We start from the raw sequence: 14934 nt of genomic DNA on the forward strand, positions 1-14934 counted from the left end.
CTGCACTGATATTGTCATGGTTGGTGAGGAAAAACAGGACTCGTATGCAGGACTCCTTTGAAGAAGACAGTGGATTTATTTACAGTGAGGCAAAGGTGCAATAGTTCCTCCTGGGAAGGTTCCCCACCCCCTGGAGGGGCCCAACTAAGCCACTGGCACCAGGCCCTGCCAAGCAGCCACAGAGAATGAGCCGGTACATACTTGAGCACCCAGCCCCGGACACTGAGATCCACCAATGCACCGACGGCTAAGGGCATCAGCCAACGGCAGCGAGTATGGTTGCAGTAGATAGGCCTCCATCGTTTTCAATTGAAGAAAATTTTTCTCACTAAGAATGAGTCTGCCTCTAACTCTATGGTAGCTGGGATAGGCTGTAGTTTCCTTCGCAACCCTTACAGGGAGAAGCAGAAGAGGAGGCATGTTGTTTTTGACAATAGACATTCTCGGTGTTGACAGCTGTTAAGTTGGTTCAATTCAAGCAAAAGACACCAATCATTCCTTTTAGTCAAAGTTGAAGAGTTTGGTTTTAATGATATTGGGTGTAAAGCTGGACCAATGATGACAGAGAAAAACTTTTAGTCATAAAAATTAGGAAAAGCTTGATAAAAATCCTCTCTTCATCCATTTCTTCTGGGAAAAATAAATATACAAAATACAATACAATAAAACTAAATACAAGAGATTGTAATTCTGCTGGGATTTTGGGTGAGCTGTGGCTCAGGAGTTAGGGTGGATCATCTACCAATCACCTCAGTGTCAGTGGTTTGATCCTTAGGTATTTCAGCCTGCATGTTGAAGTTTCAGATTTTCAAATGAAAATCAGTCAATGGTAATAAAGTAACTGAGTCAAAGTTCAAAGAATAAGTGTAGCAAACACATATCTATCTGGGAAATAACTTGTGACAGTTTAACAGTGAAAAGAAACAGGAAATACGTCAGTGGGGAGAGCAACAATGTGGTCACTGTACATTTCCTGATCTACAGTGATACCATCACACCGTGAGAACGACTAAAGCAACTTTTCCTTCTCACAAAAAGCTACAAAATCAGAGGTGAGTCATGTTCATTTTTGATCCTCAAATCTTTTGTACTTCTCGTGATACAACAGACACTGAATAAAACCACTTTTAACCAGTCTTGACTGAAAAGACCAAATATTAAGGTGGATTCTGTGAGTGAACATTAAGTTAATCTGAATACATGCTGACAGATGTCTTACTGGCTGAGGCCCATGGTGTCCTGGCGTCAGGTGAACTGATGAAGAACCTTATGCTCAAACATGACGATATATTTATATTTGAAAATAAACTGTGATTAGCACATCATTATATTCAGAAAATATTCTCAGGCATCAAATACCTTTTTCTAAGCATTATATTCAGCAGCAAGACTGTACGGTGCATTACATAGAAAACATCATTAGACAACTGTTGTTGTGAATTTAATTTAATTGAACTAAAGAAAACACTCAGTAGGTTCATCAAAATTGCTGTCTACATAGTTTTTCAAAGCATACAACCTGTTTATCGCAACTAATCAGCAAGCTATGTGTGACTTTTCTGTGCACCAATGTCAGTGATAGCAAACAGGAAATGCATCAGAGTTTACGGTAGCGCTGCAGTCACAGTGTGTTTTCTGATTTACAATGATACCATGAAACCACAAAGACATAACGACTGAAGACGCTTTTCATGCTCTCAGAAAAGTACAGAGAGATACTTCAAATACAGGTGAGTCCAGCTGGTTTCTCAGATTTACAGAAAAACACGCAAACCGACCATGTGTGTTGTAACACATCCCGCATGATGTTACTCAGCAATCAAATAATTTTATTCAGAGCAACTGTGAAAGGAGACAAGATGTAGAAGTCCAAATTATTAATTCAGAAAAGTAGGGAGAAATAAAGAGTTAAAGATTAGATTGTTTGCAATGTGGTGAATAGTGAATAGTGAAGGAGGACAGCATGCAGGGGTTAACACCGCACAGCAAGAAGGTTCTGGGTTCAAATCCAGTCTCGGGTCATTCTGTATATAGCAAGGGTAGGCAATCTTTCTGATGACGAGTGCCATTTAAAATTTCCTCAGAAGTCAATGTGCCATATGACTGCATTAGACATAAATTTAATAATGCTCTATATTAACAGTTACACACTATATAGAACGACTTTATAGAATTATATTTGTTTGCAGATGTTGGCAGCTATCATCAAATAGTTATCAGCTATTTTGAAACAAAAAAAAGACTTGTTTTATCCATAACAGCAAATTAACTGTACAACAGAAAACGCAAATGCTATTTATTGTCTCCTCACTACAGTGATAAGAAAAAGAAACTAGGCCAATATGACATGTTTGCTAATACACATGTTAATGTGATCTCTGGTCTCCCACTCAGAGACACAGGTCTCAGAGTGTCCAGCATTCAGACGGCTACCTGAGGACACTCATCACTTGAATCTGGTAGTTGGGGTTGTTAGCTAAGATACCATCATTAGGAAGCGGCACAGCTGTCTATGCAAGCTAATTTGCGATGTGCACAGCTGGCACGGCCATTTATTTTTTAATGCACCTTCTCAGATTAATTCACTGCATGTCGTGCCCAGGGCTGGACTGGGACAGAAAAATCGGCCCGGGCATTTTGACTAGAGACCAGCCCACCAGGTATTAAAGCCATAAAGCCTTTGAAGGAAAACAGATGCTGTTGTGACAGTGATGTACACTGTCTTGTTGTTATATGTATGATTTCTATACATTTTATGTCAGATAAAAACTTTGTTCGCAAGATTCAGATAATTATTTATTAAAAGCTAGATATTTTAAATGAGAATAAGAAAGAAAAGTACTTCTTTGTGCCTCCCTTTCCCTGTTAATGCCCTACCTGGCCCCCTGGCAAACCTTTGCTAGACCCGCCCCTGCACAGTTACTAGCTGTCAGCTACGTTAAAAAAAAAAGGATCCTGGTGTTATTTGTCTCTCAGAAACAGTTCATAACTTCCCTTCAACTCATCCATGTGACCTAAAAGGTAAACCTGTTTCTCCATCACCTGTTCAGCTCTGATGATTCAGTAAGGACATCTCCTGGTTTCATTTTCATATTTCCCTCTCACCAGATAACCAAACCGATATCATGACCAGCAGCTTTTACAGCTGTGGCTCCAGCAAACATCAGCTGATACTAGAAATTAATATTAAATAAATTCTAACAACAGCTGATCAAGCTTAAACTTGCTGCTGTTGTTTAGCGCGACATCCGCTGGTTTCCTCTTTCTGGCACAAAGTGGGCGATAAACAAACAAGAGAGAAAAGCCGATCAGCTGATTATTGATCAGTTTCGTGATTGAAGTAGCAAAAGGAGAGGGAGAGGAGAGAATGAGAGAAGAGGCAGCTGTGCAGTGTAACGAAAGAATAACTCCAGCTTTGTGTCTTTTTTCATTCTAGCTGAAGTCCGGGAAAAACTGTGTTCCTTTTCAGCTCAACACGAAACACGTAATATTTTCTCTGAATGTGAGACGATTCCGTCTTTTTACGGGACGGTTGGAAAATCTACTAACTAACCTTATGAGTAAAATAAAGTTCAACATCAGTAACATCATAGCACCCACCCAGCTGTATATAAACTCCATCATGCTAGCTAGCACACAGTACGAGTTATTGTAACTGACTGTAAAAAGTCAGCATAACGAAAATAAACTCCACCTAAACTTGGTTTATATCTGACCCAGAAGCTCAGGTGCAGAAACTGATCAGTGCGTAAGATAACCAAATCGATACCTAAGACGGAAACACCTTGAATGGGTTACTTAAACATCACTGGGTTAAATGTCAATTTGATGCACCAACAAAAAATGTATAGTTCAGGTAACCTGCATGCCTTTGCACTTTAAAGAGACTGGAGCACCTAAAGGATGCATGAAAACATAGACTGATTCACAGATTAGGTTTTTGTACAGAAATCTACAGTACCTGCACATTTGAATATGTTTAATTGCTTCACTCAACAGCCTGACGTCAGATGAATGACTCTGACAATCTAATTTTTCCTGCAGATTGAATGTCCCTTCTGTGCAAATTGGTACCATAGAGTGTTCATGGATTTCCCCTGTAGAGAAGGCAACTGCAAATGTTGTGCATGCCAAATAAACATGATAAAAAGAGATGCCTGTTGTCTTTGCTTAATGATTGTTTTTAGTGTTGACAATCCAATTGCTGCCATTGCACCTTTCAACATGTTTGTGGGTAGATTTGGATGTACCAGGGGTAAGTGCAGCCACTCAGCCTCTACTCAATGTGATCAATGTGTGTTTGAGATAACCTCACAAGTGTCACAGATGACACATTTGGTGTTTATTTGCTGGTTTGTCGGTAGCAGCTCCTGAAACTCAAGTCTGCCACACATCTGTTCGACCAAATCCAGTTAATCATGGACCTTCCATGTGTATGGACACGTGCAGGTATATATGTATGTATATGTATACATATGTATATTTAGTGTGTACATGTGTGTGTGTACATGTCTATAAATAGGAATAGTAGTGGTACAATAGCTATATCAAGCGATATAGTTTATGTCTTCCATATTTCCAACCATATCCATAATCACATACTGTGTATGCTACCATTGTATATAGTGTATTATCTTACTTTTTTCATTGATTGTACTTATTTGTATTTTCTTTGTATTTCCTTCTGATATCTGTACCTGAGCTGAGGTGATGCAAAAATTTCCCCGTCGTGGGATCAATAAAGTCTCATCTTATCTTATCTTATCTTATCTTAATCTGGAACACCGTCGGCTGCCTCGGGTCTCTCCTCCTGCCTCCCGTTTCTGTCATGCACCCGCTGACCTCCACCACTTGCTAATGTTACTGAATCTGTGGAAGCTACACCATAGCCACCACCAAACAACTGAGTTATTTTTACACACTGATCAGCATCTGGCCAATCCACCACCTTTCATTGTTTATACCATTACAAAAAAAAAATCATCAGGCCACTGAGCAAATGCCCGGTATGCCCGATGGCCAGTCCAGCTATGGTCGTGCCATCAGTTAACCCTTTGCGTGCCAACTTCGGCATGCGTGCCTAAGGTTGCCGACCCCTGGTATATAGTAAGCATGATCTCCCGGTGTCTGTGCTGGTTACTCTGGCTTCCTAGCTATAATCCAAAGAAATGCACGAGGTTAGTTTAATCAGTGATTTTAAATTCAGTGTGACAATAAATTGTTGTTTATCTCCAGTGAGCTTCTATCTCATATGTGAAAAAAACTGTATAATGGTCAGGACATATGATCATGAGCAGTGATGGGAATAAGGGCGTTACAAGCAGTGTTGGTCAAGTTACTTGAAAAAAGTAATCAATAACTAATTACTGATTACTTCCCCAAAAAAGTAATCCCGTTACTTTACTGATTACTTATTTTCAAAAGTAATTAATTACTTACTTACTAAGTTACTTAGTTACTTTTTAAAAACACGATTTACACCCTGAATAGGTGATAAAGCGATAGATCTTTCAGCCCAATTCTACTTTTTCTGCATAATCCATCATACAAAATGTAATCAAATGGAAAAGTCTCTTTTTAAAACTTGTTTTATTAGTTTTAATCTTTTAACTTTATGCATCAAGGAAAAATTTAATTATATGCAACATTCTCTGACTGGAAGAAATTTGTTTAACATTTAAACCTATTTTCTGCACATTCCAGCATATAAAATAAAATATTTTTTTTTTGTGTTTACACTCACTCTTTCAAATAGATGCAAGTGAAACACAGCAGAAAATAAATAAAGTCAAACACTAGCGGTCCTATTGCTCTATTTTCACCTGTAAAGCAGGAGTGGGGCAGGCAGAGGTTTGCCCTGGTGCAGGTGTGCCGCAGCGGTCAGTTGAAGAATCCGCGAGTTTCTCTCTGAGTTTCACATTACGTCGTAGTGCACTCGGTGCTTGCTCGGAAGTTTAGGGGGTTTTAGCTGTAAAAAGAAGTTTTCTTCCCACGCACAACGGACACTAATGTTTTTGTCACTTTTTATGGAATCAAACTCAAAGTAAGGTCAGTACTTCCACACTTTAAACGCTGCATGCTCATACTCTCTCCCGCACTCGATATATTATCCATTGTTGATCTGCAGACAGCTGTTGTCACGAACGTCGCACTCGCTTACGTCACTGTCATGAGACATTCTCGCAAAAAACTCACAGTTTTAGTAACACAGTAACGCAGCATTCCTACGGGAAAGTAACGGTAATCTAATTACCGTTTTTGCAATAGTAATCCCTTACATTACTCCTTACCTGAAAAAAGTATTCGGATTACAGTAACGCGTTACTTGTAATGTTACTTGTAACGCGTTACTGCCCATCTCTGGTTACAAGTAACGGCATTACTTTTTTCAGTAACGAGTAATCTAACTAATTACTATTCCTATCATTACAACGCCGTTACCGTTACTAACAAGAAAATGCGGTGTGGTCGCGCAACTGTTTTTCAACAAACAGACGGTTGAAGCTGTGTTCAGCTTACTGCACCTTATATCAATTGCACTGAAGTAGCTGTAAATTATCTGGGCGCTACAGCTTTAAGGAGCTGTGGCGCTCCCGCGGACGGTAATCACGATCACTTTTTGGTACAACATCTGGAGCTAAGGGGGCAAGGTGATATATACCAGTTTATAAATTGTGTTGATAGGCCATGTAAAACCAGAGTCATGATAAACAATATATACGCGTGTTTTTCCTCAATAGTTCCGTCACATTTACTGTCTAAGGACAGCGCTAGCAAGCACTCTCTGCTTATGAGCAAATAATAAAAAAAATAAAAACAAAAAAAAGCCCATTCGTGTTGGTGGAAAAATGCACCACTTAGACCAATCAAAAAATGATATGGCAACATGACATTTGGTTGTTTAGGAAAAGGGGGAAGTTTTAGGGAGAGAGAGAGAGAGAGAGAAAGAGAGAGCAGTTTTGAGATGTGAGTGATTTGTGACGTTTAGCATGTTTGGAGTGTGTAGTTAATGTGTTGTCTTGTGTAGTTAGTGTGTAGTGTTGTGGATAGTTTTGTGTTGTGTGTCAGAACAATGAGGCGACTGCTGTCTCCAGGTAGAGAAAGGAGTGATACACCTGCTGCTGTCAGACCTGCAGGTATCAGGCTGTGATGTTCTCCTTTGTAGTGGACAGAAATTATTTTTTGGAGTGGCACAAATAATTTGTGTGGCATCTTATTGAATGCAGAGCAGCTGATTGTTCTGTAAATAGTTTGAAATGGTTATTTTAAAAAAGGGTAAAAGGTAAATGGCTGCAAATAACTTTGTTGTTTGCAAAACTTGTGCATAGGATTTTAAAATTGACAATTTATTTTTGCATTTAAATTTTTGAAATATGATTCATTAAACATGTTTGTGGTTGTTACAGTAAAATTGTAACTTTTTCTACATTGATTTTTTGTTTTTTGTCTGATTTTAGATCAATTGTGTTAATACAGTATGTCAAAATGAAAACATAACTGTAAATTCAGGCACGTGAGGTTGTGCTGAAAAGAATGATACCAAACAAGGCAAAGTAAATAGTTTTTAAAGGTGAAATGTGGAGGGAAAATCAAAAGTAGTTAAAAATGGCCAATTACACCCTGGACCCCAGAGGGTTAAAGTTTTTTTAAAAGTAACACAATAGTTACTTTTCAAGTAATTAATTACTTTTAGAATATCGTAACTCAGTTACTAACTCAGTTACTTTTTTGAAGAAGTAACTAGTAATTATAATTAATTACTTGCCCAACGCCGATCATGAGTGACTCCAAGTTTTCTTACAGTGTTACTGGGGGTCAAAATTACTGTCTCAAAGACACATGTAGTTGATCTCAACACAATATTTAAAATTGGTTTGACTTTGATTTATCTCGAACTAAGGGACCATGAAGGTGGATCCTTTCAAAGATTAAACTAGCAATTATATACAGTTTCTTGCAAAGAGGTAGATCTCTGAAGTAGGTTTATTTTTCAGATCTGGAAACATGGTTGATCCAAAATATGAGACTTCACCTTCCAACCAGACCTGTGATGCTGTCGACACATCAGCCAGCACTTTCTTTATGGTGGTCTACAGTCTGCTGTTTGTTGTAAGTGTCAAATCTTCAGACTGTGCTCTGTTATACACTGGTTGAAGTTTTCATGAACTGTTCCTGTTTAGTCTGAAGGTGCATGTACCAAAGTCTTCTTTCCATCATCTCTGTGTCATGTTCAGGTGGGTCTACCTCTCAATGGCTTCGTCATAAAGTTCTACTGTTGTCAAGCTCAGCACCAGGCATCGAGCAGCTTGAAGGTCTTCCTGAAAAACCTGACAGCTGCCGACTTTCTGCTCTGTCTCTCTCTGCCACTGCGCATTGGCCACTATAGTAGCAGATCTATGATCATTTGGCAGCTCTACTGCAGCTTTGGAGCCTCTGCCTTCTACCTCAACATGTGTGCCAGCATCATATTCATGGGGTACATCGCTGCCAACAGGTAAGAAACCTTTACTGATTTCAGACTGCAGTTCATGATAGTGTTGTTGACTACAAACCATGCACTCCTGATGGAAGCATGAATGATTTCTGAAGGTTTGACAGCACTGTGACTGATCAGTGAAGTTGTCTACTGCCTCCTTCCTCTTCTCTCTCAGGTATCTGAAGATTGTTGATCCTTCACGAACTCGTGTCCTGCAGACAGTGCGGACTGCCCGCATCATCTCCATGATCACCTGGATTTTTCTCGTGACTACAGGAATTATTTTCATCATCCTGTTTTTCATCACTCATAAATCTCTGCCTTCTAGTATCAGCCGCTGTGTTCTCATCTTTAGTCCACTGGTCACCATGTCCTTCAAAATCATTCAGGCTTTGTGTGTTGTTACTTTCCTCGTGGTCTTCATATCCCTGGTCTTCTTCTACTACAGCATCTCCCACAGGGTGTTGCAGGCACACCAGAGGCAGCTGGCCTCCTCTGGCTCAGAGAAGCTCTTGAAGTCTCGCAGGAACATGTTGGTGCTGGTCAGCATCTTTTGTGTTTGTTTTGCCCCATTTTACCTGGTTCGACTACCCTCAGCTTTTCTGTGGAGCAGCTGTTCTGTGGGTCCAGCGTTGTACTACCTGCAGGAGGTGACCACCATGGTTGCAGCTTTCAACGTCTGTCTGGACCCTCTTGTTTACTTTTTCCTCTGTAAGACTTTTCATGCTCAGGTGAGAATGGCATTCAGGAGGACCAACATCCAACAAGCAAATGAGGAAAGTGAGTAGCAGCTGGACATCATTATCTCAACAACAAACCAAACCAGTGAATTGTAAAGAAAACTTTGTTGGGTTTTTTGAGAGTCATTTGAGGTTTTTGAGGCTTATTGATCCAAAGTCCAAAGCTCAACCTACCACAAACATTCTCCCACAGACACCACCAGTGTTTATGTGGGTTTTTTTTTTTTAACACATATTAAAATGAACTTTTTGCTGTTAAAAAAGTAAAAACCTTTTGTTAAATTTTGCAAGCCAGATAGATGAAGGATAGATAAGATGGCAGTGAACATCATATGATTAAAGATCAACTTGAATGGATAGCCCTAGTATTAAGATTTGACATCCAGTGAGGGTCTTGATTTGTCTTCTGTGAGATGAGCAGTTTAGAAGATCTCTAAGAGGTTCACAGAGACAGTAAAAGGGGGAACCAAAGTCCAACCTGTGAATTGATTTGGGATTTTTTGTCTTTTTCATCTGCTCATTGTTGCCGTGTTAGATGGTTAATTTTAAGAATAATTCCTTTATGAAGTGAGAAACACAGAGTAAAAAGTTCCAGCATGCTTAATTTACTTGCAAGGAAGCAAAAGCATACTCAGTGAACATCTATGCTAGTGCTCACCAGGGTATTCCCACAAGTTTCATTTATACACTTCTTCCAATATTAGTCTGGGAAAAGATACAGAAGGACAGATTTAGAGAAACTAAAAGACAAAGAGTGATACGTCTCTTTAGCTTACTGTTAACGGATGTTGTATAGCTTTAATTCTTCTCAGTAGGCTAGCCTCCATCGGTCTCTCCCATACTCCACTAGCCTGGTTTAAATCATACCTGTCTGATCGCACTCAGTTCATTCAACTCAAATCCTTTACTTCTCAGCCCTTTCCTCTGACCACTGGTGTGCCCCAGGGATCTGTCCTGGGGCCCCTTCTTTTCATTATCTACCTTCTACCGCTTGGACATATTTTCCGTAAATACAATATCCATTTTCACTGTTATGCCGATGACACCCAGCTTTATCTGTCCACTAAACCTGATTCTGCTCTTCCCCCATCCTCCCTCACCCTCTGCTTAGCTGAACTAAATTCATGGTTCTCTTCTAATTTTCTTAAACTCAATAGTAATAAATCCGAGCTCCTCTTAGTAGGCACTAAATCAACATTATCCAGAACCAACAGTTTCTCTATTACTATCAATAACTCGCCGGTCTCCATTTCTTCCTCTGTGAAAAGTTTGGGTGTCATCCTCGACAGTACTTTATCTTTCAATTCACACATTAATAATGTCACTCGGTCTGCATATTTTCAATTGCGCAACATTAATCGTCTCCGTCCTTTTCTCACCTCACATGCCACTGCCATTCTTGTCCATAGCCTTGTTACTTCCCGGATTGATTATTGTAATTCACTTCTTTTTGGTCTTACTCAAAAATCCATCCATAAGCTTCAACGCATCCAGAATTCTGCTGCCCGTATCATCACCAGGACCCCTTCTATCCACCACATCACTCCTGTTCTGCAGCAGCTTCATTGGCTCCCGGTCAAGTATCGTATCAATTTCAAAATACTCTTGTACGCATTTAAAGCTATTCATCATCTCTCTCCTTCATATCTCTCTGATCTGGTTAACATCACCGCCCCATCTCGTTGTCTCAGATCTTCTTCTTCCCTTAGACAAGGACATAAGAACTAAGCAGGGAAGATAAGGGAGAGGAGTGCATTTAAAGTATAAATTGTGGGCATTCGCTTTTTAACCTTTCATGAAACAGTAAAGATAAAAGTCCGAGTATTATTCTGAGACCGTTCTCATTCCGAAAGCGTAACATCCCAGCAATTTGTCACATCCCGAGACGTCCCATAGTAACGCGAAAGGTAACCTTCCAAGTGCCTAAGAAGATGGATGGATGGATGGCTGGATGGATGGATGGATGGATGGATGGTGCAAATAGCTCTTATAGTTACCCTAGCATAAGGGTTAGGATTAAAGGTACCTGGACCATTCTCAGATAGTTAGTACTGGGCGAGTCCCCTAGCCCACATCAGCTCCAACTGAACCCTGCATGATCTACTGGATAAGACTCAGAGGATCAGAGATTAGGGCTTTTTAATCAGAGAGCCTAAATCAACTTCCTGTATAGGGGTTCTGTGGGACTAAAGACAGACAACTTAATTTTAATTAAATCTGATCAAAAAGTTGTACTACACTGTCTCACTGTCCTGGGTCGATGACCCAGCAGTTTGAGTTTTTCTGTGTTTTTCGGTGTTTTTGTCATTTTGCGTCATTATTTATGTTTAAGTCCTCTGTGTTAGTCTAGAGTTATTCTATTGGCGGTTCTGTTTAGATTTGTTTATTGGATTTCCCCTCGTGTCTTTGCCCTCTGTGTCTCCTTCGGTGTGTATCTGCTTGGGCTTATGTGTGTTTTTGTGCCTTGTTTCCCCTCCTTGTGATTTATTCCATATTTATTTCCCCAATCCGCCATGTCTCACTCATCTCCTCTCTCATTCCCTCATGCTCCTTTGTATTCCCTCGCTCCCCCTCGTCTGCCTCTCCTCCACTCCTGTGTCATGTTCTTCAGTTTCCTGTTTTACTGTGAAGGTCTCATGTTTCCATGTTCCGCGTATCTTGTTTTGCTTCCCATGTGTCTGTGTCTTCCTACGTATGTTGTCGTGATCTCCCTCATTCATGGCTGTGTGTCCCGGTGTCTTTCCGTGTGTTTAGTTGATTATTTCCTTGTATGGTTTTGCATCGTTTTGCCATTCAGCAATAAAGTTGTGTTCCTTTGAGTTTGAGTCTGTGATTAGGTCCTTTCTTGCCTGTACATAGCCATTTTGTGACACACTGATTTATATTCCTGAGCACTAAGCAGTCTCATCATAACTCAAACATACTTTCTAGCATAGCATAGCACTGTTGTACTGACTTGTTTTTAACTCATGAATTAGTATTGTTACAGATCTGTACTGGACTGTTGTGGTGAAATGGAATCTGATAGTTGTAGTTCATAGGGTAAGTCATCTCATTAAAATTTTGAAAGTAAAGTCAAGACCTTTAATTACATAGTGAAGGTGGTGTGATAAAATCTTAAAATTATCATGGTCCGGAGTCTGGTGACTCCATGTTTATGTTTTGTGTTTATTGATTTTTTAGAGTTTTCTGGGGGGGGGTTGTTATTTTTATTATTATTTTTATTGTTTATTATTTTTCTTCCAGTCTTTAGGTGTTCTCTGTTCTCCCCTTGTGTTCATGTCATTTTACTTTGATGATACCTTGTCTCATGTCTGTGTCTCTAGCCTTACCTCCCCTTAGTCTTGTCAAGTGTGATCTGTCCCAGCTGTGCTCTCCTCCTGTTTCCCTTTCCCTCGTCATCCCTCACTGTATTTTGGCCCTGTGTTTCTCTCTTTCAGTGTTGTGTCGTCACCTCAAGCTGTGTAGTCTAAGAAGCTTGGAAAGAAAAGCGTCTGGACTTCTTTAAGTTGCTTGAAGATGTTTCACCTCTCATCCGAGAAGATTCTTCAGTTCTAGGGTCAAATGGTGGAGAGTCCCAGATTTAAACCCCATGGGAGTAACCCCCCAAAGAGGGACAAAAGGACCCAGCCACTTGTACAGATATGTAGACAACACCTGGGTCAAAATCAAAACGCAAGAAGTGAAATCCTACACTGCTCACATTAACGCCATGGATAAAAACATTAAGTTCACCAGGGAAGACACAAAGGATAACTGTTTGCCTTTCCTGGACTGCGCTGTGTACATTGAAGAGAATGGCAACCTCAACATTGAAGTTTACCGGAAGCCCACACACACGGACCAGTACCTCCTCTTTGACTCCCATCACCCTCTGGAACACAGACTTGGAGTAATCAGGACCCTACACCACCGGGCAGAACATGTTCCCTCTAAGACTGAAGGGAAAAAGAAGGAACACACACATGTAAAGGAAGCACTTAAAACATGTGGCTATCCTAATTGGGCATTTATAAAGTCAACAAAGAGGCACAGAAAAGAAGATCAGACACCAGCGAGGGAGGATAAGAAAGACAGACACAACAACATTGTCATCCCCTATGTAGCCGGTGTATCAGAGAAACTCAGGAGAGTTTTCTCCAAGCACGACATCCCAGTGTACTTCAGACCCAGCAACACACTCAGACAGAAACTGGTTCACCCGAAAGACAAAACCTCTAAACACAGACTTAACAATGTGGTGTTTGCTGTACAGTGCAGTGAGGAATGCCCAGACCTCTACATTGGAGAGACCAAACAGCCACTTCACAAGCGCATGGCACAACATAGAAGAGCCACCTCCACAGGACAAGACTCAGCAGTTCATCTGCATCTAAAGGTCAAAGGTCACTCTTTCGAGGATGCCAATGTTCACATTTTGGACAGAGAGGACAGATGGTTTGAAAGAGGAGTGAAAGAAGCCATTTACATCCACTGTGAGCGACCATCTTTGAACAGAGGCGGTGGTTTACGACACCAACTGTCTGCCATCTATAATCCAGTTTTGAGATCCCTTCCCAGACGCCTTAACGCCCACTCACATCCTGGGCCATCTGACCTCAGGAAATCACATGATAGGGTGGGGCCAGTTTTCACAATGAGCTCACCCGAAACCCTGGCTGATTGTGAGCTACACCTGTTTTCACACCTTTACGCATGTGATTAGGTAGCGGATCATCAGGGGGTCCTTTGTCCCTCTTTGGGGGATATTCCCACTGGGTTTAAATTTGACCCTTAGAACTGAAGAAGCTGAAGAGGTGAAATGTCTTCAAGCAACTCAAAGAAGTCCAGACACTTTTCTTTCCAAGCTCCTTAGACTACGATGACCTGGATGACTGAGAACCTTCACAGACTCATGCTGTGTGGATTTCTTCTGTTGTGCTCCCTAAAATCGCCATCCCTAGTTTCCCAGTGTTTTGTTATTAGTTTCCAGTTTCTAGATTTTGGTTTGGTTTTGTATAATCTGTGCCACTGCAATAAAGCAGCCTCCTTCAGTTCATCCATGTGTTTTGAGTTCTACATTTAGGTCTTTCCCCCTGCCTGCCTGCCTCATGACAAAAATAAACAATCCATCCATCCATCCATCCTCATCCGCTTTATCCGAAGTCGGGTCGCGGGGGCAGCAGCCTAAGCAGAGAAGCCCAGACCTCCCTCTCCCCAGCCACCTCCTCCAGCTCATCCGGGGGAACACCAAGGCGTTCCCAGGCCAGCCGAGAGATATAATCTCTCCAGCGCGTCCTGGGTCTGCCCCGGGGCCTCCTCCCGGTGGGACATGCCCGGAACACCTCACCCAGGAGGCGCCCAGGGGGCATCCTTGTCAGATGCCCGAACCACCTCAACTGGCTCCTTTCGATGTGGAGGAGCAGCGGCTCTACTCTGAGCCCCTCCCGGATGGCTGAACTTCTCACCCTATCTCTAAGGGAGAGGCCAGCCACCCTTCGGAGGAAGCTCATTTCTGCCGCTTGTATCCGCGATCTCGTTCTTTCGGTCACTACCCACAGCTCGTGGCCATAGGTGAGGGTCGGGACGTAGATCGACCGGTAAATTGAGAGCTTAAAAATAAACAACTCAGTCAAAACGAGGCTCAATGAGAAAATAAGTGAGTGTCTCTATTTGTGTCTCAAAGTGATAACAGAATATTATCTTCAGTGAGTGTTTTGCAGTTTCTACTTTGTGGTT

The 14934-nt window shown here is 41.2% G+C and overlaps 1 protein-coding gene across 1 annotated transcript; it reads left to right on the forward strand.

Moving 5' to 3' along the window:
* Positions 1-780: 780 nt before the first annotated feature.
* On the forward strand, positions 781-12704 carry LOC102076579 (P2Y purinoceptor 14-like). The gene is made up of 4 exons (XM_019352286.2): positions 781-1052; positions 7995-8109; positions 8235-8494; positions 8652-12704. Exons 2-4 carry the CDS (start codon positions 8005-8007, stop codon positions 9262-9264), a joined length of 978 nt encoding a protein of 325 aa, XP_019207831.1. The 5' UTR covers positions 781-1052; positions 7995-8004; the 3' UTR covers positions 9265-12704.
* The last annotated feature ends 2230 nt before the right edge of the window (positions 12705-14934 follow it).

This window comes from Oreochromis niloticus, linkage group LG3, assembly GCF_001858045.2.
Source record: "Oreochromis niloticus isolate F11D_XX linkage group LG3, O_niloticus_UMD_NMBU, whole genome shotgun sequence".
NCBI lineage: Eukaryota > Metazoa > Chordata > Actinopteri > Cichliformes > Cichlidae > Oreochromis > Oreochromis niloticus.

Excerpts from the sequence above, each read along its gene's own strand:
- LOC102076579 (XM_019352286.2), top strand. The coding sequence starts at position 8,005 with ATGGTTGATCCAAAATATGAGACTTCACCTTCCAACCAGACCTGTGAT. Across the intron at positions 8,110-8,234 it reads TCTACAGTCTGCTGTTTGTT|GTGGGTCTACCTCTCAATGG; the intron begins GTAAGTGTCAAA and ends TGTCATGTTCAG. Across the intron at positions 8,495-8,651 it reads GGGTACATCGCTGCCAACAG|GTATCTGAAGATTGTTGATC; the intron begins GTAAGAAACCTT and ends CTTCTCTCTCAG.